This window comes from Zosterops lateralis (assembly GCF_965231275.1).
Source record: "Zosterops lateralis genome assembly, chromosome: 5".
Classification (NCBI taxonomy): Eukaryota; Metazoa; Chordata; class Aves; order Passeriformes; family Zosteropidae; genus Zosterops; species Zosterops lateralis.
Window position 1 is genome coordinate 41,612,806 of NC_139766.1, and position 26,418 is coordinate 41,639,223.

The window sequence follows — 26,418 nt, forward strand, 5'->3', positions numbered from 1 at the left end:
AAATTGGCCCACTGTCTTAGAGGAAAAACAAGCCAACAAAATATCCACAAAAACTCCCAAATATCATTGTGTCCATACCAATTTCACAGCAGGAATCCAGGAACACAAGTCCTTCACTTATGTGAGGCAATTCTAAAATTTCACATTCTTTGCTGCAGAATAATGTAGGAAAACTTTAAAGAAGGTGGATGACAGCATGCCTCTTTTATGTGTATCCTACTCCTTTACTGTTAAAAAGTAAAAATAAAACTCAGGGATTTTTCTGAGGTCAATCAACTGTCCACATTTTATATTGTTATGGTCAGTAGCCCCATTGAAACCTGTTACCTGAAATATACTGACATATTTGCATTACAAGGATGACTGTTGTGGCACAGAACTGAACATATCTGAGACCAACCAAGGCAGGGGAACAATTATTTAATGTCTCAATATGAAATATTAATGGATTAAAAACAAACAACCCCCAGATATTTCAGTCTCCTATAAATGCTAGCTGGTTTTCTGTTGGTTTTTGTTGTTTATTTCTTCACTGGGTGCCTTCAGCACTAGTGGAGGGTCAGTATTTTTGGTCTAAGCTAATACAATATGCTTTCTAAGTTTCTTACTGAGAAGCTTTAAGGGAGAATCTGAAATTCTCTTCTGGGTGCAGATGTAGATAGGACCAGCAGAAAACCACCAGACTGTCTCTTCATCTTTTTTAATGTGTACTTGGACATCTCCCAGAGTAACTTACTGATCTCTGAGCTGGTTGCTGTTAACAGAGTATTTTCACTCACTTCAGTTGTCTGTTGGAAGGAAATAACTCTTGTTTTTGTCCCCAGTCATAGTCTCATGCCAGGAGGCTCTCTGAAGAGCCTACTCCAGGGGTTCCCAATTAAAATCAACACTGAACAGTTTACCAGTGTAAGATCATTTTCTTTTGGGAGGACTCTCTTCTTGTGCCCCTGCATATCCTCTCTTGTGTAATGCACCATGCACTAACATATCCTGAGAGCTTTGTGCCCTGCCTCTAGCAACTGCACAGAAATAATTTATACAGTCCTTTTATCAGTAACAAACCCCATGCAATTTCACATCCTTTACTTTTAATATAATTATCAAGCAAAATGAGCCAAATTGGTTGTATATAGGAAAAAAAAGTCAAACCATGAGATTATATCATTCAAATAAAGAGAACTTAATATAAAATTCTAAGAAATGCCCTTTCACTTTCCTCTTCCCCAATCAAATAAATCAAGAAGCCAACAACCATCACTTGATGGATGCCTCATTTTGCAAATGTAACGCTACATTTTTTTTCTTGCAATTACAAGATCAGCTACATAGATATAAAAGTGTTAAAGAAAAATAGGTGGAAGTACACCTACCAGGCTGAGTCTCCCTTGTAATTTGGTTCTATGCTGTTTTGTAATCTTACTTTTAAAGTGGTCTTTTGTGCACTGCAGATCATATGAAGACTTTAAAACCAGTTAGCTGCAGGCTTTTATAATCACCAAATTACAGTGTTCAAGACTAATACATAATTTAGAAGTAAAAGGAGAAAAAAGTAAAATATTCTACATTTTAGCATATGCACACACACATGCATATAATATAATGCAAAACAGAGGGAGACCACAATCTGTCCAGGTTTTCTGCCAGCCACATCAACAATACACAACACCTGCCAGCTGTGCCAGCTGCATGTCAAAACTTTACTGTCTGAAAATTCAAATATAATTAAGGCTAACCACTCAAACCTAAACCCCAATCCCTTTTACATGTACAACAGAATGCTAACACTTTAGCTAGACCTTACATTTAAAAAAAAGGTTTTTTCATGAAAAAAAATTTAAAATCCTTCCATCAGAAAAGTGTGAATACGAGGAATCCTTAGATTAGATTAGATACTTAAAAAGTATGTCTACAAAACAGAGTAGTGAAGAACAGGGAAAGAATTCACACACAAACCTTGTGGTAAATTCAACTACCTTGCTTTCCTTAGGACTTCTCAGCTCTCCTGAACTGAACTGTCACCCAATGAAGGATATAAGTCAATGTAAATACCATGGATAATGGCATTTACGGTCAGCAGGATCCAGCCTGTAATACACACATCTACACAATTAAGTTGAAAAGGGTTTACCCATCACACATTGGACACACTCAAGCACCTCAATGTACTCTTTGTAGTGAGAGACCCAAAACTTAACAGAGGATTCCAGGAGTGGCCTCACCAGTTCTGAATACAAGTTGACAATCACTGCTGATCCAGACCAGAATGCCATTTGCTTTCTTGGAACATTACATTTTCCCCATGTTTCAATTCTATACTTTCTTAGTTGCTTAGGATATTTTAACCACTAAATTTGTTATTTTTTTAGAGCTTTGAAATTCATTCAGAAAAATGGTAATTTGAAATTGATCAAGTCAAATACAAGGCTTTATTAAAAGTACTCAGAAACACCTAATAATACTAATAATTTTATCTCTAAGTCTCTATGTCAAGCTCAGGTCACACGACAGTGGTTCAGATGCTTGGGGGGGAAAATGAACTGACAGTTTCTTTCCATCCTTTAATGGGCAAATAACTGCACTACTGCTATCACTCATGACACTTATCTGTACAGAAATCCCAGCATTGAAAGTATCTGTATTGGCATTCTACAAATAAAATATGGCAGATCCCATTTCCCTATATGTACGTTATATACAAACAGTGTTTCTAACTGAACAACACCATGTTAATGAGGATATCCTTTTACACATGTATATATTTGCTTTTTAGATTTTCCTCAGCTCTAATCACAGAATCTGCTGAGTTGGAAGGGATCCTCAAGGATCACAGAGTCCAAGTGGTGGAAATTCAATATTTGTATTTAGTTACATTGTACAATGATCAATTTAGAAAAGAGTTATGAAGAATCCATTTTTCAGCTGCATGAACAACTTTCTGCTTTTATGACATACCTTGCATTTAGTTTTACACGCGGTATCTCAGAAAAATAATCCTTTATATAGCATAAAGTCAGTAGCAGCAATAAAATCATGCTACTCTGGAAAATCTAGGCTGTTATTAACCAAAGTTTTACATATGTGTGGTCATTGGCAATTCTACAATTCTGTAAACAGGACCTAGTATCATTAATATGTCAAAAAAAAAAACCCTCAGAAATATTACTGACACTTCAGTTGCAGAAAACACTGCCTAGCTTCAATGCTTCTCCTTGAGTTTCCAAATCTAATCACAATTACAAATCCAGTTATGACATCAATAACTGGATGAGCCCTTCCAAAGGGAATGGAAGAACAGTAAATCCCAATGGATATAAGAGTTCTGCAGTAGGGATGATGTAATTTATAAAAATAGACAACCTCTGACAGAAGCTGCAAGTTGAGTAAATAACACACTGCATGTCATTAATTTTACATTAGCTTGCCAGTAGTCATTACTAAAAGGATGACAAACTAACAATTTTGCTTTGCTTTGCTTTGGGTGCTACACAAAATAAAATTATAGCATTGCTAATATATTAATAAAAATATAAAACTTAATACAAAACTTGAAACAGTAATGGTCCCTAAAAACACGGATGAAGGAAAGAAGCTGTGAGGCTAAAAAGGTGATGTTTTGCCAGAACACACAGAACACAGGGATGGGAATTACTTATTGCCATTATAACTTTTCCAGTGGATGTTCCCATGAAGAAACATCCAATTTCCATTAAAAAAAAAACACTGTTACCATGAGCTGCCCAAATCATCTCAAGCATTTCACATTTCAGAGTAAAATACCTCACAATTTTTGTAGTGTCTCACTTCAAAATGCACCTAAACATGTATAACACAGCCACACTCTTCAGGAATTCATGCTACTGGATGTGTCCGAATGTACAGACTATGTATATCCATTAAGTATTTTGTATTACTTCCCATTATGATGTACACACCAAGCTCATTTGAAATCATGAGTATATCCTTTTGAAATTACACACTGGATTTTGCAGATGAAGAAAAGCAACTCAACAGATATCCTTCCTGGTAAAGGGACACTCACGTTAGGCAGTGTTAAGAACCAGCCCCTTTCTTTTATTAATGGAACAATCAATACAGTGTGTTTTATTTTCAACATGAACACTAGAAACGTTAAATAAATTATTTTATACTGTGTTGTTATTAATAGAGACAGATTTGTTTGGGCAAACAAGCATTCATTATTTATGCTAACATGTTTAAAACTCTGCATACCGTGCTACTTCTCATCAGCAATATTCTGCAAATTTAGGTGTGTACACAATTATGGTTTTCTGCTGACATTACTTAAATTAATTTGTGTCATAACCAGGAACAGAGTGAGTTCAGTTCAACTTTTATTTAGTTGAAGCAACCTTCTTTCTTTCATTTTGCATAAACCATAGAGCAGAACCTTCTCAGTTTCCTTTCTCTTCACATTTTTCCTCTGTCTGGGGAAAAATCAGTTACCAGCAAGTTCCAAAACTGAATCTATTTAAATAGGTCCAGGTACCCTAATTCATACAAGTCTCTAAAGCCAAAACCCTTGAACATCCTGCGCTCCAAACATTTCTGACAACCAAATGTATTTGTCCCCACTTGTTTCTCTGGGCTCTTTTTCCCTTTGTAACTACACTTGCAACACTTCTAAGGTCAAGGATGCTTATAAAATTGTTTTTCCCTCCAACCTCTCCACATCCTTTACACCTTTTCACAAAGTCAAGCTTTCATTGTGTCTACCACCTCTTTTTGCTCACTGTCCTATCAAATAATTTTTTTAAATGTGGTTCTTTCCTCCTGAAAGCAAGCTTTTCTTATTGTTAATGTGAATAACTCATGATTGAGTCTGTTGTTTGTTTTTTGTTTTATTAAGTGATCTTGTATTAGAATGGCAGATCTAGATATTTCTAAAAATCATCAGGAACATTTAAAGTTTCAGCAATTTACAGGCTTGAAAGATTGACAGTGTTCCTTTAAACAGATTCCTTGTAGACTGGGTATCTGGCAAGTGTTTCTACTGATTCAAAATCATTTAAAACAACTGAAATTCCACATGACAACTAAGTATGTTATGACACTGGCATCAATTTACTATGTAAAATACAATGCACTGACATGAATGCAGATTATCAAGCTACATCACAATAGTGCAAAGTCCACACAGTTGAAAAGCACATAGGAGGTATTTCATGATCATGATTGTATGTAGTGTGGTCCATGGAAGGACATGCAGCAACATGTATTTTACAACATACGACATAAGCAAACATGCAGAGAAACAATGGTATTTTGCTGTTTTTTAACATTAAACCTCATCCCAAATTATACTGGATTTCTGTAACAAAGTGCTAAAAATGCTACCAACTTCTTGGAATTCTCATTCTGTGTTATCAACCAGAAAACGCTGCTTGTCATCTTACAAACTTCCACATCACTTCACTAGCCACTCACTGAATAAAGGAAAATAATCAGGGTTTTGCACCAAATTTAGGCAGAAAAAAACTTTTTTTTTTTTTAATATCCTCCTTAAATGTAGGTATATGATATACAACAGTTTTATAATGTCATTTTGCAGACAAAAGAAAGGTAAAGTCAAATTTGTTTCATAAAAGAGATCAATCTGAACATAAATTTTCAATCCAGGTATTTTAGATTCTTGGCAGACCATGGGAATCCAAACCTTACGAGGAAAAAAAGGCACTTTGCCAATGCTTTACACTATTAGTTTTAAAAGAAGATAGGGGCAAGAAGAAAGATTTTACAATCTGCTACTAAGTGAGAAGGCTCTAACCCTTTTCTAAAAATAGCACACAGACAAAAAAAAAGTTAGAAAAAACTCTCATGCCTATTTTTTCAGGGAGTCATGGCTGCAAAGCAGATTTGACTCAGCAACATTAGACACGGTATAATTTCCAGCCCTCCTCTCATTCAGATTTTCAGTCAGCTCCTTCAGATAAAATCCAGAAGGAATACTTGTCTGCCCTGAACACACCTGACAATGTTGCACAGCAGTCTGTGAGGATAAAATGGTTACATGCCTGTAGCTGGGGCAGAAGCCGGGGTTATTGATGGCTCTGAGCCCATCGCTCTTTTCTTTCCAGCCCCGGATAAATGGATTGTCACCCCACGTGGATCTCAAGCTGAATGGGATAAGGAAAGCTACTAAAGGCAGAGAGCCCTTTTGCAGTGATTTCAGCAGCTGGCTATAGAAAGCCTGGCTGAGAATGCAATAGCAGCAAATTTCATAAGCCTGTTAACTAATTCAAATCTAGAGAGATTCACACAGAGCAGAGCACCACACACCATCTTTCTGTTGAGGGCTATCCGCAGGTACTTCAGCATTATTCTTACAGGCCTACCTGCATCTCTTTTAATATACCCCAGTAAGATTTGATACTTCACCTTTAGCAAATTAAAGGCTACAGCAGAGACTAGTAAAAGCCCACATCTCAGTTTACATACCAAGTCTAGAGAGAGACAGACTATCACAAACCAGGGAGTAACAAATGACTACTTGTAATCTCTATGCCACTAAAGAACAGCACCTTATTTTTGGACAAAGTGATTTTTCCTTTATGAGCTTGTGCCAATTTATGCCAAATATTCCATACATTATATACAGAAAAGCCAGCTCAGCAACACTCAGACCGAGCATGACTAATTCTTCACAGATGCACTGAAGCAGCCACAAAGTTTACTGGCAATAAGATATTACAAGAAAGTCTATCCTTTTTCAAAATCATTCCACAGATGACTGTTCACTTTGAAAGTATTTAAAAAAAAAAAAAAAAAAAAAAAAACCCACAACAACCCAAAAACAACCAAAACCAAACAACAGTCTAAAGCAGAAGTAAACCCATGTAGGATCTCAGGAGAATGGATTCACACTTGCTTCAGCCAAATCATTCTAAACAAAGGCTTTGCACTGAAAATATGATGTAGCCTTAAGTATAGGTACACACAGAATGAAAATCCACATTCAGGAATTAAAATCCTATTTCTGCTATTAAGTAAGGAGGCAGTAAAACTGATCTAGTTAAAGATGCTTCTGACACATGAGAAGCACAAGCAAACATTTTCTAGATTCAAGTGAGAGCAGCTCAAACTTATTGGCTTTGGGGTTTTTTCCCCCAAAAAAGAACTGATCAACTTTACCAAACTATAAAGGTGGTAAAAAAAGAATGTAATTTTATCTGTGTGATAAAACACATTCATATTATTTCTATATACAACAAAGTTTCTATTTTCCTTACCCTAGAAATCACCAATACTTGTTCCAAAAGTAACACGTCTAAGAACCGATACTCAACTTTAGATTTCACTTCAAATTACCTTTCAAACATTAGGGTAAGTTATAAAATACTACAAAGTCTTTCAAATTCCTACCATAATTTGAGAAGTACATTGTCACTCTTGAACACAGTACTTTAGTAACCATAGGTTACTTAGGATCATGCCAAACTGGGGAGCAGTGATCTGAAGGTAAGGAACTGGGTTCCTAAAAGAAGTGTGCTGTACACTTTGAAGAAAAAGAACATTTCAGCCCAGAAATCACTTGTCTATGAAACCGGAAACATATAGAAATTTGAACCCTCTATGTGTATTAGATAAATGAATTTAACTATGTGACACAGAAGGAACTTTTAAAATAAACACATTTCCTGATTAAAAAAACCACGAGAATTGACCATAGCGATGTTTGAAGAAAGTGAGAATTTTTAACCTAGAAAAAAGTTAAGTAATTTCAATTTGTTTTCAGCTCTATCACAAGAGATTTCTCAAGCATAACAGTGGGGATATTTAACAATTTGATAATACACATTCTTCTCAAACATTGTATCTGATAGATGCCCAGCCAATTTTGGCATTGACAAGTGCAATTGCAAATGCCACTTGAGTTTAAAAGATGCCACTCCAATCTTCAGATCACTTTGAGTGCATCTGAGGTCTGATATCAGGAATAACTTCCATATTTTATTTGGTTTGGTACCCTTCCAAGACACTTCACTTATTTGGCCACCTTCTTCTCCATAGCTTGGCAAAGCTGTGTTTCAGATAATGGCCATTTAGACATATTTTGTCTACAAAATCCAGCCTCTTTATAGTGAGTCAGTAGAAACCATCAAAATAGAAGATGAGCAAGAAACACCGTTGCAAAGCCTTTTTTTGGTTTCTTTACTGCTCATCCTGTCACACTCCATTTCCCCATTTTACTGACATACAGGTACTAAATGGTGATGGCGGCCAATTTTTTAAGTCAAAATCAAAGATTAACTTCCCTGTGTCGTGGAGGAGATACTTGAGTAAAGTGGCTGCCGAACACTAAATATTTGATATTCACCCTTTGTTTATAGTTCTCCTTTCCTACACAGAGGGTGTCAAAGCAGGCAAGGTCAATCAAGCTGGGCAAGAGACATTGTGCTGTCAGTAAATTTACCCTTACATAAGTATTTTTGTATCACTATGAGATTGCTGAACTATCAGAGCAAAGGCTAGAAGGCAATTTTAGTCATAATGTGGCATCAGTATTATGATATCACACCGCAAACCCACAAGTAAATTGTTAGTGGACCATACACAGTAAGTTACAATACCTGAGGTTTAGTGCATTCCTGTGAGCCAAAATGAAATGAATGCCATATAGGAGGAAAGGAAAAGATGAACATTATCAGACATGCCATAGTACATTCCACCACTATGAAGATAATGTTAAAATCATGTTAATGAGGGTCCATCATCCCATACAAGCTGGCTCTACTGCAGAAAGCCATGCTGCAACTGAGAGCACTGCATTTCATTTTTAATTCTTGAAAAGCACACCATGCATCTGCATTTTATCTCTACATTTCACTCTATGCTTTTATGATATGGAAAACTTTCTTCAGAAAATACTGTTTGAACCTTCTGAAGAAAAGCATTCATAGACTACTGCAAATAAAGAATAATTATTTATCAACAATCAAAATAATAATTCTACATTCTAACTCCATGGATTTACGATAAAACAGAATATAAGAAAATTACACATGGTGAAATTTCAAGGATATTATCAAAGCAGCTTTATTACTTTGAGTCTCATATACGTAACACCTAAACTAGAATACATGCACTTGGAAGAGCAAACTTGAACAATATATCACATTAACCCTTTTTCAATTTAACTTAATGCTTCCATCTCTTTTTTATCAAAAACTAAAAAGTAGAAACAAAGACGACATCCTGACAGATGCTGACCAGAGAATGGATGCGCAACAAGTCCACAAGATACGTGTTATAATATGTCTTAAAATCCTATGTGTTTCCAAAAAAATCCTGCTTTTTTCAGCCAATTTTTCAAGAAATTAAGACCAATAAAACGAGGTCGATGGACATAAAATAGGAAGGGCAAAAAGACAACGCAGCCTGTAACACGTATGGTTAAAGCAATTGAAATAACACTGCTAGTAGATGTGAATGAGAGAATAATGTCTGCAAGATCACCAAATACTGTAAAAACAGAAGGAAATGGACCAGCATGAAGTCTTAACTACATTCTAAAATTCATTTGAGATCTATTTGACTCTATTTGCCTTAAAAAAAAAATAAAGCCAGTCATATGATTATATTACATTTTAAAAAGCAATGTTTGACTGCAATTATTGTAAATTTTACAGTTTATTTGGCAATCGCTTCCATCTAAGTATGAAATCTCGCTTGCAATGGATTTCCCAGCACATACACAAAACCATTATGAACTTGCACAACAGAATAGCACAGGATGGACTTTTGCTTTTAGTACCAGCTAAGCTTACAAAAACTCATCAGGCACACCTAAAGTGAAATTTATACAACAGGCAAGGACCTACAAATGCAAATGGCACTGTGTAACCTAAATATTACCCCTTCTAGAGTTAGGTACAAATGACATTACCACTGTTTGCTAAGCATGACACACACATCTAAAATAATATGAACAAAAGTAATTATTTCTGTAATTCCTACAAAATACAATACCACTTTTTTTTTTTTTTTTTTTTTTTTTTTTTTTTTTGTGTGCAAAACCAGGCCAGTACAACGTTGTATCTTCAAACAGAGTGAACTGGCTCAATTCGCCTTAAATTTAGAGCCAATTAAAACTGCACTGAAAATTAAACCATTAAAAGCCGTTGTATAAACAAAACCAAACTGTTGGCATAAAATGTAATTATTCAAGTCATGAAGAAAAGCCTGTATAATTAACAGATGTAATCAAACATCTACACACTTACAGACACACATTGAATATACAGTGAACTGGCAAACAAGTCAAGGAATAAGGATAAGGAAGGAAAAAATTGAAAAAGCTAACAACTGAATTGTACCAAGGATAGCATTTTAAAAAAACTAAAGCTCTCATCCTGCAAATTTATATGTATATGGCTTACACTGTACAAAATTCAGCCCATGGAACTCAACGAGAGTAAATATGCACAAAGTCATTTATGCCCATGCATTTATGGTTCTACCAGATTTAGGGCTTAAACAAAAAAATGAGAGCCAAAGACAAACAGCTTTTCCAGTATTTTGCTCACAGCTGGAATCAATACAAAAACACATTAATCTAATAGAGCTTTTCTCAGTTTAAAAACCATATAAAACATTTTGTAGAGTAAGTTTTAATTATTAGTTTATTTTAATTTCAAGAGAAAGTCTGGAAACATACATAGATAGATTCCCTCCCTGACCCCCAAAAGCAGTCAAGTAAACTGACCAAATTATTTCCTCCATGATAGGCCAACTAAATAGCTCACTAAGATCCAAGTAAAAAGGCAAATACCAGAAGAAGTTAAATTTAATTTTTACATTTAAGTTCTCAATTCCAAAAAGAAATGACAGATTTAACCCAATTTGGTGTAAGGCAATGCAGCACAGTCCTTTTCAGGCAACACCTGCTATCACATATGTGAACGAGTGCTTCACTAACTGACCTTTTAACACAGTACGCTAAACTAATTCTTCTGTAACATAATAGCAAAAGGAAATGAGAACAGAATTTCCTTAACAATTTCCCATAATGATTGGAACATTAAAAAATAATACATGACATCCACAGTCATAAGAAACGTACTTTCAACTCTGAACTAAGATGCGAGTTGCACACACGTTCACACACTGATGGAGCCACATTCACAGTAGTTTTGAAGGGAAACCTCCCCACAGAAGCACACTTGAAAGATACCAGCCATTTTAGCCATTTTGACTGTGTTACTTTCAGTAGTTTTCCTGTTTATGTTTTTTGTGAACCATAAATACAGACAGCTTACCGTGTGGTAGCCTCTAGGTAGAGGTGGCTTCCCCACAGGATAAGGGTCAACAGTATCAATAATGGTTTGTCGCTCCCCTTTCTGGTTGATTTTTCTAAACCTCCTTCGAGATTGCCTGTGAGATGCCTGACGCTGGAAATATTCCTCATTTTCTTCCATGTAATCAACCTAGAACAGATGCAAGAGAGTGTGTCTTTCCTCGCAAGAGAGAAAAATGTTTCTTCTGGTTTGAAACAGAAGAAATTCAATTTTCAAAAAAAAAATCAGCAGCCAGTTTTGAGTTTCCTACATTTTCAGCACTAAGTGTGAAATTGCTACTAAAAAAAAAAAAAAAAAAAAAAAAAAAAAAAAAAATAGAACAACATTAGTATGAAAAGGATCATTGAATATGATCAGTTTCCAAAAATGACAGAAGAAAAATTCTCCCTTCCTCACCCCTTTCTCATGCTTGCACAAATACAAACATTTTACCAATCAATACATTACAGAAAGAAAACCGGTGCAAGAGAATACATGCCTGTTTCCCTATTGCCATCTATTCAGCATCTTCCCTAACCAATCCATGGAAAAAGCTTCAACTTTTCAGGCAGGACTGGTTTTATTATTTCAAATATTTTGAAGGCATAAAAAGATTTCTAATAGACTGGATTTACATGTAAAAAAATCACTTCAAAACAGCAACAGGAAGAACAAAAAAACCCTATTAGTTATATCCTAGTATAAAATTAGTCTTCTCAGTTTCACTGTCTAGAGTTTGAAGACTACTACACAACAGTATGCTGCCATGAAAATATTTGAGCTATTAATTCTAGTTTTCTCAGAAGAGAATGATACTTTTGCAGTAATTTGGATGAAAATCAACATCTCTTCTGTGTTCACCGTAGGCAGGGTTTATCCCCTCCACAGGGAGTATCTGTTTTATGTCTGACACCTTCACACTCACACCCTGCTACACCTCTTGTGTGCCCAAACAACTCTGGGGATAGGATTCCTTCTATTCAAAGTACAACTATTCCTTTGAAAGCCTGAGTGAAACATTCAATTTCATCTTTCCAAAACTGTCGAAGTTTCATTTTTTGACAAACATGTGCCTCTGACCCAACATTATCCAGCAGTCAAAAAAATTTCTTGTTGTTTAGTCATTGCCTTTTCCAATGCCCCTCTTTATATCACTCTTCTTTATAACTTAACAAGGAATGCATGTGAAACAGACAGACATTCACACAGCTACAACCAGTGAAACTGTATACTTCTAGAAAACAAAACTGGGACAACAAAATGGTCAGATTCGAGTCACAAAAACTGGTAATAAACAAGGACAATCCTCATGTAATACTACATTTTCCCAAGCTTCCACAAGTTTTACAGAAACTGTTACATTTTAGGAAAAAAAATGGTCAGTGTCACAGTCTATATTTAAGCTATCTATATGGCTTAGATAATTGTCATGCCTGTATTATGAACTGATCTGTATCTCTGTGACAGAGAGGAAAAAAAATAGTCCATTGATTCTGCATTTGTTCAGATGGTGAGCCCTCAGGTGACAACTAGAACTTTTAAACCTGTGAACACTCAGAGACAATGTTCTGCCACTGGGCTACAGCAGATCCTGCTAACAAAATACCCTCAGCTTCATCCAGGTGGAGGTTGGCAGAATTTAAAAACATTCAAATTTATTCTTAAAAACCTGAGACGGTTGAGATTAAATTTAATTCAAACATTAAGATTTAAACCAACCTGAGATGAATACTTTAAAGCATCTATGTTTACCAATAATAATAAAGCTGCTTTAAAATCCCCCCACAAAACTATTCTGCTAGTACAAGAAAACTTCAGTTTTACAAGAAATCTGAAAAAATAAATGTAACAACAATATAAATTATAGGTATGACATCTTGTATTTACTAAGCGATCATGTGGAAACCAGAAAATCATAAATATTTTTGGAAGTTGAAGTGTTACCAAAGCTGGTCTGTAAAATTTGAAAGCAGCTGACTGAAAATATTCTTACCACAATCATTTCAGATGGCTCTAAAACAATGCATTCACATCCACGTCTGAAGCTGCCAGCAGAACGCTTGCCAAAACTGAAAAACAAAAATATTTCAGTTAGAAAATAAACCAGAGCTGTAACAGAATTCATAAACATATTTACATCTTATCCAGATATTGTAAAGCAGAGAAAAAACATACGTACCTGTGCACAATACAAGTTTCATGCATATGTCCTTCGACAATTAACTGAGACCCAAGGACACTGAGAGCTGTCTATTTTGTATTTAGATAGTGCCCTAAGAGTATTTGCTAAATAAGTCTATTAACACCAAAACAAGTGTCAATCAAGAGCTGTCTACTGAAGAGGCACAGTTGATTCTGAACTGCACTGGAGAGTTTGATCTAGCATCTTCTGGCATTACAGTATTAAGTTACCTAAGCTATCTGCATTTCTTTAACAAAAGCTAACTGGCATGCCAAAGAAAGAATTAAAAGGCTGATCAACTTCAATTAGCTCTTTTCTACTTAAAATGAATTAATAAAATAAGGAAGATGAGTGTATTCCCAAATTAAATAGACGAGGACAAAAGGTTGTTCTGCCCTTTCATGAGACATTCTCATCATAGTGCAATAATTAAACATTATACTATTTTGTTCCCTGTAAGAAAAAAAACGTAAGGTTTTTTATTTTGGTTTCTGGAGTGCTCTGCCTGTATTAGATGAATCTGTGCATCTGCAGGGTCCACTGCAAAGAACAGTCAAAGTCCACATATAAAGTGAAGAGCAGAGAACCAGTACATGATTCAGAGAAATCCAGGACCTTTACAGTCAGACCCTTAATCATACACCATCAGAGTGGAAGAAAGGCAGCCGGCTGAAGTTTGTTTCAGGGGTGTGAGTGATTCTCCCTTTGGGTAAGAATGCCAGGCCAATACTAGACCTTTCCCATCACAGACTGGAGGGCAGAACAGACACCAAAATGATGCAACCTCAGGACTCCTGTTAAAGTTTGCTGTAACCAATCCACCCTAAAATAGCTGAGGGCCAATATAACTATTTGGCCTTTCCCTTTCTTCCTCTTGGCACAGCGCAACAGACGTGGGAAACCTTTCTGTCTGAAGCCTCCAGAGCAACACCTTGAAACACAAACCAAACTCAACAAAAGTGTAGCATCTGAATTTTAACCAATGCTGGCATGTGGTAAGACACTTAAGCTATGGCATTAGTGAAAGATAACTGTTTTAAGCTTTATTTCCTTGCTCACAAACTGCAGTTCACACAGCATTCGGAACAGTCTACCTAGCCAGTTCATATCTGTGTTCCTGTCCTGCCTGGCGATTAGTAGAAATGAACAATTTAACTGCTACCCCAAAGGCTAATCTCTTGACAACAGCACATTTATAGGCTTAAAAAGAAGGCAGTCAGATATTGAAAAGAAATGCCAGCTGTGCTTATTCATCAAAATAATAATCGTGTTTAATGGTACATGGGACTTTTACAATAGAAAAAATTTTCCAGAATACTAGGCCTCTTGAAAAGAAATATTGAGTAAAGAAGTCTCTGGACAAAATGCTTACTCTTTCCTGGAGGCAAACACATGCTTCATCCTACAGTCCAGCAACAAAACACAAGGTTCTTTACTATACAATACCATCTTGAATTTTATACAATTTCAACTACTCTTAAAGACACCAAAAAACAAAGCCTGATTCATCAAACTGTTGTACAAGTGTCACAACTTATTTTCTCAGCCAATAGCCTGATTGATACCATAGCTTTTCCATAGAAACACAAAGGAGGAGTAAAGAAAGGAGAAAGTAAATCAACTCACTGATTGAAAAACAAAAACGCAAAAAATGGTGATTACTAAGTCAACTTATTTGATATTCTAGTTGGAAGCACACAGAAATATTCTCTCGCCACTGAGAAAACACATATTGTATTTTTGCCAATCCATTTTTGTAGCCTCAGAGCAAGCACTCATTTCAACAGAAAAAGGCATATACACTTTTCAACCCCACCTTTCTTCCTCCTCTATTGCTGTCTTTAAGTATCAACTTTAAACTTCTGTCTGTTGCTAATCACTGCTGACATGCAAAAGTTTCAAGCTTTACCAAACATAGTTAAAACAAAATCTATGTTTTGGATGTGCTTTTCTATTCTTGAATAACTTGTTTAGATTTCGCCTTTTAGCACCAGAGCACTGGTAGCCAACATATTAAGATAGAAGGCATGAATTCAGTGACTATAAAGAAAACTCTCGATTTCTGCCCCCAAGTAACACACTGGTTCTCACGGCAAATAACTACACTATTCCTGGACTATTCAGACTCCTATGACAGCATGAAATTCATCAGAGCAGACAGCGCATCACATGTATGTATTATCTTTGACCAAAGATCACAAGGCACTTCAGGCTGCAAACAAACTCTCTAAACTTTGTGAAGCGCTTAAGAAAGAAGACCAGTAAATCAAGCCACAAGAAAGTTAAATGACCTTTCAAGCACTGCAGTTCTCAGATGGCCACACCAGCTAAACCTCCTGACTTCCAATCTCTGGAGAAAATTCATCACCAGTGAGGAATTCACATAATCAGTGAAAATGAGGGAACTCTCTTGTTATTGCCCACTACATCTGAGCACTTCGGAATTGTCCATCTCTGCCTGTGGTAGAACATCCATCACAGTAGTGCATCCCATCTCTTGCAGAACCACACTCAAACGCAGGTTTTTGTTTGACGTGCAGCTCCGAGAAACAACTGACATCTTAGGGCATTGCTAATCCTGCTGTTTCGATTCATAAGACTGACATCAAAGTCAGTAAGCTGTATCTGAATTAATTTATCAGAGTTTCCCACAAGAGCAAAAATAAAAGAGAAATTAGAAAGTACTTTAGTGACACTCTTCTCCAAAATGCCTAGCTGCCATAACTAGCCACTCAGTAGAGGAAGCCATCAAACAAACTCAATTTAAGTGAAAACATGTTATTCGAAACATTAGCATGCAATAAGAAACTGCAAATACCCAAACCATGATACAGTGTGTTTACTGAGCTGATAAAAAAGTCCAAAATGTAAAACTTTTCATCAAATTCTTTATTATAAGAATGTGAGGCACTGGAACAGATTGCCCAGAGAAGCTGTGAATGTCCCATCCCTGGAATTATTCAAGACCAGTTTGGATGGGACTCTTGAGCAATCTGGTCCAGTGAAAGGTGTCCCCAACCCACAGCAGGGGATTTAAAATTATCATCAGATAATTCTTTCAGGTCCCTTTTAACCCAAGTCATTCTGTGATTCTCTGAAATACCAGGAGAAGAACTCCATACAAGGGACCATGAGCAGGCAAGTGAGCTGGCTTGTGGGAACTTAGGTATCACACAGAAACAGTACCAAGCAAATAAAATTTCAGTGGAAGGACTGATAAATTATCTTCTTAACATCAGCTCTATTTCAGTAACTTTGTCTAAACAATATTCTTTATAAAATTTTGATGCCAGACTTTCCATAGAAAGTGATTTTGACTACCCAGATTTCTCACAAAATAGTCAACAGAAATACTGGCTAGCTAAAGTACAATGTAGAGAGCCTTCATAGCAGATTTCAATAAATCAGGGATTTGACAAATTTACTTCTTCCCTTACTGAAAGGTGAGATAAGCCTGTGCATATAGAAAGTTTAAACCCCATTTTTGTTTTTAAAATGCAGGTAGAGACTTTACATGATATACACTTCACATTTGGATAGATCATACCATTCCCTAATAATTTAAATCAAAATTGTCTTATTAATTTCAATGCCTAAATATAGCTTGTTTGCAACTACTAAATCAATGTTACACCTGAAAGAATCACAGATTTGCAACTATTTTCTCTAAATTGGTGATGTGCACCAGAGGAAGATAAAGCAGTTTAAAGGTATCTTTGCAATTGTAGCTGTCAATATGAGATGCAGAGGTCATAACAGTAATTTAGATAGCCAGAAGGGCTGCCTGGTCAGGATATTGCTGCCTCACTTAAATTCCCCAGAGAACCTTGTTCTGCAGCAGCTTTTCCAACACTTTTCTTCCCTTCTACCACATAAGTTCTGACTTGAAGTTCCCCAAGCATTAAGTTTCACAGATGCTCTCCTCAGTACCTGTCCTAGAGATAATTTCACTTCTGGAGTTCTTTTCTATCATAATACTTGTATTCCCATATGGATACTGAATGCATGATGTGAATGTAAACCTACTTAAAAAAAAAAAAAAAAAAAAAAAAACAAAAAAAAACAACAACAACAACAACAAAAAACACCATCCCCCCAAACAAAACAAAACACTCCAAACACAAACAACAACCAATACATATACAAAAAAATATTATTTACAGGAATCCACTTTACAGTAGACAGTCAGGTATATTCTCAAGCAATTTCTTCCTAACTATACTATTCCTTTAAACAATTGACAGAAGTCTAATTTCCCACTTGACTATTCAAAAGCATTATTTCCAAATAAAGTCATTAGTATTAAAAAAAAAAATGGGTTTTCTCACTATGTATTAAAAGCAGGTATTTTAACCCATGTAAGTAGTTTACAATTTCATTTGCACATTTTAATGTGTTCTTAAATTGAATTTACACTGATCAGAGATGACAGTTCTCTTATCCATAAGTGTATCTCACTACATGCATTCCTCAGCTAACAACTTGTTATACTGAAAACATACATAGCTGGCTAAAGAACAGAGGTATCAGTTTTCAGGTTTCATACTTGATAACAGAAGACAAGTTTTAAAAGAAAATTAAGGGTTTCCATTTTTCCCAAGTTTACAATCTCAGTTTTCATTTAAAAAACTCTTCACTATTATGAAACTACAGTAGTTTAAATATGCCTGTGGCTAACAAACGACAACAGAATAATTTAAGACCACTGTCGGCATTTATTCCCCTTTAAATTTAATAGATTTACTAACAAAACAACAAAGTACTTCAGTTAAATGAAACATCTAAAGCCACAAGCAACACATGAATTTTTATAAGCACTTACACATAGAGACAGCCAAAAACTTGCAGGTATTGAGGTGACTTGCTCTATTTTTTTCTCTTCTCATGATGACATTGGAGGACGAGGCAGTTTTCCCCAGACATGACCCATCCATTTCCCCCGGTCCCCAGACATCCTCACACAGGCACACACAGATGCTCTTTGCAGAGCTGGCAGGAGAGGCAGCAGCTACTGAAGAGGGAATGTTCCTCTATCAGCATTCAGCCCTGTCCCCTCACCATGGGCCTCCACATTCCTGTTTTCACGTCAACCCGGCTCCCAAATGGAAAGTTATTTCTCAGCACTGGAATGTAAATGCATTAATCAAAAGTGATGCAGAATCTGAAGGAAACCTCACAACACCAAGAAAAGGGGTTTTTAAGTGTTAAGCCCTTTTCTTTTTTCCTCTTAAAAATCTAAGATCACTCACATAGAAAATTCAATTTCACTAATGACAATTATTTTGCGAAAAAGACAGACAAAAATTTAGGGTTTTCTCTACAATGTAATCTGAACTTTTATTTCTTTTGATATTGCCTACATGATTATTACATTAGCTTAAGGTTTTAGTAAAACTATTTCTAAGTCTCACAAAGAAAACTCCACAAAGTATGGTCATCTCTATGGCGCACATTCTTCAGCAAATAATACTGTTATAATTTTATGTATATGTGATTTCAATATTTTGAACAAAATTGCTGGTTGAGAATAAAATCTATTTAATTGACACTTCCTCTGAATTAAAAAGAAAATTCTATTTAGACAAGTTGTAATGAAAGGAAAAATACAAGTAGCAAATTTTCTTGTTTCTCAAGTTCTTAGAATCTTATAGGGTATATGTATGGAAAGAACTAAGTTCCATACAATTTTTTTAAATATATAATTTACAATATAATTAAAGTAGAAATGTAATGTATGAATATTGAAATATTTTATCTCAAAACTCAAGAAATCAAGATATTCAAAAACTTTCTTAAATGAGAGGTAGAATGGGTTTAAGGTCACTGATGTGCAGTATTTGCCAATGCAGAACATCTAAATAAACACAGAGATTAAAGTAAACATTATCCTTCTCTCACCTTCACTGCAACCAATCCTTATTTGTTCAAGACTGTATATGAATAAATCTGTAAGCATAAGGCTATGCACAGTACAGTTTAGTTTCTCAAGTCTTTAACATATTCATGATAAAAATGGATCTTAAGTTACATAAACCCAGTACTTCAAAGCACCTTTTGTGAAAATTACATTGCTTCAATTGACAGCTACATTTAGGAGACTCAGAGAAAACTACCAAAATTATACACAGAGGTATTGCATGAAGCATATTTAGAATTTGAAGTTATTTAAGTCAAAGAGTCTTCATTTGCTCTTAGGTAGCCCTCACTCTGAAAATGCTATTATTACCATCACCATTTACATTCAAGTGCTATCCACTGCATTTCCAATCTTCCCTCTATCCTCAAGTTTTCAATATCAAAACAGAGGAATACCCAAGCCATTGGATGGACCATGTGCTGCATTATCCCACTGCACACACCACTTCCTCACAGCAGTGCCATGACCTCCTCAGTCATGGCAGGCAGCTGCTTTCAGTCACTGCATCAATTATTATCTGATTATACAGAAATAAACAGGACCAGAATTGCCTGGTCTCCAAAAAATCCCCAAATCAAATCTTGATGTAATTATCAACATTCAGCTAGCGACATCATCAAAATGTTAGATTTAGTTGTAAAGCCAACCACTCACAGTGAACTCCTTGATGAAACATAGAGCAGTAGTAAGTAGACGCTAGATGGGAAACAAACTGGGGACTATTTTTATCTGCCATTTAGAGAGATAAGGGATTCAATCAAGTTTCTCCTCATGCACCTTTTCTATTAAGAACCACCATATTTCATTTTGCTATGTCCAGATCAGAACAAAAAGCATCAGTCCCTCTACATGATTATTCTAGCCAAGCTAGGTTTAGCTGGCTTTCACATCAGCGTGCTCTGAAACCCAGACCTCCACCCAACTCATCCTTGCCAAGGAAAAAAAGCAAGTTACAATTAAGAAGCTCCTATACATGCACAAGCCATTCCCAGGAGAACGCTTAAGTGCTCTGATGGAAACTAAATTTGGCGTGGCCATTTTCTGACCCCTCAGAAAAAAAGGCAGAGCCCCTCATGCATGCAGAGGCACTCTAACGTGAAGAGCGCTCCTCCACTGGGGATGATGAAAGCAGGGAAGGCAGCACAGGGGTTCCCCATGCTTGGAGCTGCACATGGCAAACTCTGAAAGCAAGGGTTTGCCAGCTAAAAGACAAGGCATCATTATACAGAACATCAAATTATCTGATAATAGAGGCTGACTTCCCTGATTCTCATTTGAATTAGTGCCTGTCTTTTACGAAAAGCAAGTAAAGATGCAAGGGAAGCCCAAGCTTTTGACTTGTAATAACTGTTCTTTTTAATTAAAATGTACTGGTCATCTATCTATCAAAATATTAACTAGATTAGCTTTTTTTTTTCTTTTAACTTATTTAATTCCTAGAATGTAATTCTATTTACAGCTTCATTTTTATTTTTTTTTTCCAGCAAGAGCAAGTAGCTGCTTTACAGAAATGCTTTTCAGTTGAAAGGAAAATTGAGATGCTGGCAAGTTGAAGAGGCATTTGCAGACCTGTCACTACTCGCAAATCCTGGAGACATGAGCTCACTGCATACCATGGATAAGGATGATTAGGCTTATCCAATGTCATAGGATAGCTTAGATGTTTACAGTCTCTGATACAACAGCTCATGTGTCAGGGAAGGGACTCACTTGCAATATCACAGCTAAGTACACGCCACTTAATAATACCTGGGAGGAGTGTTTCACAAGAGAAAAAAGCCTCAGACATCACTGCAGCTCCTTGCTTGACTTGGGACCCAAACCACCCACTGCCTGTAGGAGAAGAGGAATCATGGTGCCAAGGATAGTAACTCTGCTGCTGCAGCAGGAGGGGGCAAAGAACCCAGCAAGCCAGACAGAGAGAATGCCTGATGACTAACCAGCCCACATTAAAATTACAGAATAAGCACATTTATAGTAAATTAATGCTTTAAATAATTCCTCCTAAAAATGTGTAGAAGTTAAACTTCAGCTGAAAACTTTAGTGAACCTCTTCAGTATTTTTAACACTGTTAGTTAGCATCCTTACAGATGACAGACTGTAGTGCTTTATCTATGTAATACTCACAGGGATTTAATTTTGATGCAAATGCAACACAGATCAGAGGTTGCATTAATCTGCTCATTTATAGCTGACTACTGAAAACACTTCAAAAGAAGTTCCTGAAAATCCACAGTGAATAATTTGAAATTAGCTTGATTCTGGAGGTTTGCTTCCACAGAAAGTCCCCTCAGTCAACCCCGAAACCTAAGCTTTATGATCCTCACACAGTTTTTCTTTCAGAACAGACTACTGTTTCGAAAAGTGAGGTTAATTTTAAAATTTTGTCTGGTTACAAGAGTGAATATGGTAGCAAGTTTGACTAGTTTAGATAGAAAAATAAGTAAGTGTGTTGCTTTTCACTTTATCTTTTTGTAATGTAACATCAAAACTAAAACATTAAGCTGAAAAATGGTTTAAAAACCCAACTGAAAAAGTGCTTTTACACAAAAGAAACGTTTTGATGGCATTTTTCTGTGGAATTCAAGATCTATGTTCAATGACTAAATATACAATTATATAAACAAACAAAATGGGAACCTGCCAGTAGAGGCAACAACAGATTTAAGTTTGTTGCAGCAGCTCAGCTCTGCAACATCTCTAGTACAGAAAGCTAGAAGGCAGGTACATCATCAGAACACCTAGGAAAAGATCCTTCTTTGGGAAAAATTACCCTTATTTTATTTTTAAATTAGAAGTTCTCATATTATTTTATCTCAGAAAACATCCAAAGATGAAAGGTTTTTTCTTAACCTACTTTTTTTTCTTATTCCTTCAAATAAATAAATGGTTTGAATAAAGACAGCTTTGCTTATGCTTCATGTTAATGACGTCTGTGTTGCCATGGAGATTACCGTGACATCACAAGATCTACATAAGGGTCTCAAAGAATGAGAAGTTGTTGGAAAACATTACTTAAGAGGCAAGACCTTGTCTAAACACAGCTTGGCTTATTAACATTCATGAAATTCATTAAAACAGAGGAGTATTTTTCCAATGTCATACAAAGACTTCAGATGCTAGTTTCTAAATGAAGACTTTTTATATTGAAAAATACATAATAAGCATTTTTAAGTCCCCCTGGAGACTTTCACAATTAAGATATTACAAATTGCCAAGTTTTTTTTAATTACTAAAATAACCTGACATGTCATCTAGGTTTTTAGGAGTAAAACAAGACCATACATATTGACACTTTCCACATACACACGCCTAACTCATTTGATACAACTAATTCATTCACATGGAGAGCTAAATACATTATCTCAATAACGGGTTTCCATAAATCTATCAGTGCACAAAGCAGATCTATTCAAGAAAAAATTGTATATTTGTGAATGAATAAACAAAGTAAACTAGTGGAGCAGTAGTGATAATTTTGTTTTAGCTATTTACATTATAATTCGAAAAATAAATTATTCTCCACTTAAAAATGTTACACCACATTTTGTACCCCTGGATTTGTTTTTCAGAAGCATTGGAAAATTTTAGTATCAACTGAAAGAAAACTCTCAGACATTTTCAAATCTTCTGCAATATGAGCAACATTTTGTTAAAAAGACCATTTGTGGAAGAATTACAGTAGTGGCATCATGCTAAGAATCAAGACAATAATTCTAATTCCTTTCAGTTATTCTGCAGTCCTCCATATCCATATGTAAACACCATTACTTCAGTTTATCAAGATTCATTGAAATTAAGTTTATGAAAGTTTAGATCCTGAGAGGTTCACATGAGGCAAAGAAAAGGCAGTGTCCTCTGTCCCCTCTCTCCACACAGGTACAGGTTCTCATTTTGGTATTCTTTATGCTATTTTTGCACACAGCTCCTTTTGTTGTTATTTTGAGGTAAAGCAATGACCAGATTACTTCAGTTCATCACATTTATAAAACTTGTCCAGAGATCCTGAGAGTGCATAAAATCTTCCTTTTGACCTCAGCAAGAATCCTAAAATGCAGTTTTCCCAAGTACAGAGGTTTTTATGTTTTGCAGGTTTGTGCTAAAACTCAAAACCTTAAGTACTATTAAACTGAATTAGAAGGAAGATATTACATAATAGGATATCTCACCAGCTGCAATATCAATTGTGAAAAAGTAACAATTTTCTTCAGATAGATACCTACAATCAACAATGTAAGCAGTACGGATACCCTGATGTAATAGGTCTCACATTTAACTTTTAAATAACCACTTTTATTACACAGAGAATTTTCCTCTCCCTAATTTCTCAGAGTTTTCAATTTTTTTTCCACGTTCCAATTTGTATGCAAGCAATTTATTATGATTTCAGAAAACAGCTTTTTAATGTTGAAATCAAAACTGGAAATTTAGAAAGAAAATGCAACTGTGAATAGTGTTGAAATAAAATATATCACATAATTTTAATGTATAGAAGAGCAGTAAAAGCAAAGATGAACAATGTTTCCAAGATTGCTTAGATGTTGTTCTCAATTCAAATTGTGACATGCTCCATTAGAGACCCTATTGCTGGGATGAGAAAGGTTTCTTTAGCCAATGAAACACAAAATAAGCTAAAAAGAAGAGTCAGCAATGAAACCATACTGTTTCAAGGCCAGCTTTTACTGCAGCACATCTTAGAAACCAGGCAATCAACTAAACAGCACCAAAATTTTTTAACCATAAGAATACAACATCTTCAGGGAAAATGTGAGTGCTTTCCATGGAATTAATATTAATCTTTTTTGCGCCCAGACGGGGCAGGGTGGGGGTGATAATAATAAAAAAAGCCAAAAAAAACCCCCCACCATTATCCTAGCATATTTTTTCAAAAATTAGCCAAAATATTAACCCAAACTTTCTAAGATTTAAAGAAATGAGATCTGGGAGTTGGTATCAGTTAGAGTTGTCAAAGATCATGTTTCCTCTATCAGCTACCTTAAAGGATTCTCTCCTTTCCTCTCCTGTCTTTCCACTAAAAAATTATGGCCCTCCCATGAATCTAGGTAGTTAAACTCTTCTGCTTAATTTTGTTTTTCAGTTACTTTGAGCTATTAAGAGACATCCACACTTACACAGATAAAATCTACTGCCCATGTTACCTCAGATTACTTAATCTGAGTAAACACAAAAAATACTCTCAATTGGTTCACAGGCAAAACTCTCCATAAAAGCAGTGGTCTGGATTTATAATGTTAAATATCACAAGTGCAATTTTGTCATTGCAGTAGATACCCTTAACTTATAAGTATTTTCACAGAGCCACAGTTTCAGTGGGGAAGATAAACACCACCGAAGTGAATAAAGCACGACGTAAGAAAAGCTTAACTTCTTTCCTTATTTTAAAGGTACTGACAGTGGCAAGAGATGTCATCTTGACTCAGGTTACAATTACCATGCATGAAACAATGAAAAACCAAACCCAAGGATCTCTTGAATCTGCAAGCTCTGCACCACCAATTAACAGTGTCTACCCCATAGAAAGCATATGAAATTGTTCTGAACATCCCAAACGCCCCTGAGCACCAGCAGGTGATCCAGATCTTCTCAAGCCCATCTTTCACACTTAAAGAGAAGTTGGTAGCTCTAAGTACATACATCTAGAAACTGGTATAAGGTTTGCATTTGTGAGACCTCCTGAAGTTTGCTTTTCTCCTACCATAAGCATTTCCATCCCTGAAAGCCTCCCTCTCCTTAAGAGGAATCAAAACAATTCAGCCTCGCTGAAAACATATTCCGGTCATTTGACACTTTTGATTTCATTGTTATCTTGTCATTACAAACTTGGAAGAAAGCCTGGTAGCACCAGACACACAACGCTGAATTTCTATTTTTGTTTTCAAAAGATGCCAGTGTAATAGATTAAGTCCCTTAACATTTTATCAGCTCTGCAAAAACAAAATTCCAGTAGCACTGAAATACGACAGGAACAACATCAGACACCAGCCAATATCATCATTTAAGAACTGTCTCCTCTTCTATTTCCCGACACTTCAGATACTGTCATGATCAGTTTCAGATCTCAGTGAACTCTTCGATTACTCAGCAGAACATAAGATGGATGGGATAAAGGATAAATTAGCTGTAAAAATATTTTGAAGTCTTCATATTCAAAGAAACCTCTACGCCATTTTTTTCAAACTCTAAGGACACTTTTGGGTGACATGCAGTCTGTGCTCTGAGTGACAAATTCTGCTGAAATAGCAGGCGACATCACAAGGCCCATCAATTTATGGCTCAACTAATTCAGCTACAGCCAGAGCTGACTGTGTGTGAAGTGATGAAGTCAGAGGGACTGGAAACCCTCCCTGCATTCCCTGCCTGCCAGAGAGCCCCCAGGGAACTGGGCTCAGGCACAGCCCCATGGCAGCTCCAGCTCCTGCAGCACCTCAGAAGGAAACCTGCAATGACACACACGAGCAAGCACTGGATTTCACTGATAGTGCTGACCATGATACTAACAGGAGATTAACAAATTCAAGGCAGGCACTCCCAGTAAAATGCTACCTCCTGTAAGCAAGATTTTATTTTCTCTAGGAGTTTGAGTCTCAGTAAGTAATCAGTCATATGGGCTGTGATAAGTCTCATTTTCTGCTTGCAGGTAACAGTAACATCTCCATCCAAAAGGACAAATGCAGTCTTTTGGGTAAATGCAGACAGTACAAAGCAATTACTGTTTATTTCTCAATGTCTATTTAAAATTCATTGTGAGTAATTCATGATAGCCACAAAATCATAAATGACTGACATCATATTCCTTCCATCATATTCCTCCTTCAGTTTATGATCTCAGTCTTTCCTAGATTAAACTCTAAGATCACACTCCTTTCATGCTTCCGTTTCAATTGATGGGACTGAAATGCTGAACCAGGGCATTCAAAGCAGACAGAGGACAAGGCAGCAGGGGGCTCAGCCCACAGCAATTCCACACTCTACACCTTCCCACCAGCCCGGAGAGATAATCATA

At 36.0% G+C, this 26,418-nt stretch overlaps 1 protein-coding gene across 5 annotated transcripts in view; it reads right to left on the reverse strand.

Annotated features, from left to right (window-relative positions):
* The window catches only part of RAPGEF2 (Rap guanine nucleotide exchange factor 2), a 180,940-nt gene that overhangs the window by 74,581 nt on the left and 79,941 nt on the right, over positions 1-26,418 (reverse strand). For all 5 annotated transcript variants that reach the window (XM_083860976.1, XM_083860974.1, XM_083860975.1 and 2 more), the window contains exons 5-6: positions 13,288-13,363; positions 11,277-11,444 (exon numbers count right to left, since the gene is read on the reverse strand). In XM_083860976.1, the coding sequence (XP_083717102.1) occupies positions 11,277-11,444; positions 13,288-13,363 (244 nt within the window). The remainder of the gene's footprint in view (positions 1-11,276; positions 11,445-13,287; positions 13,364-26,418) is intronic.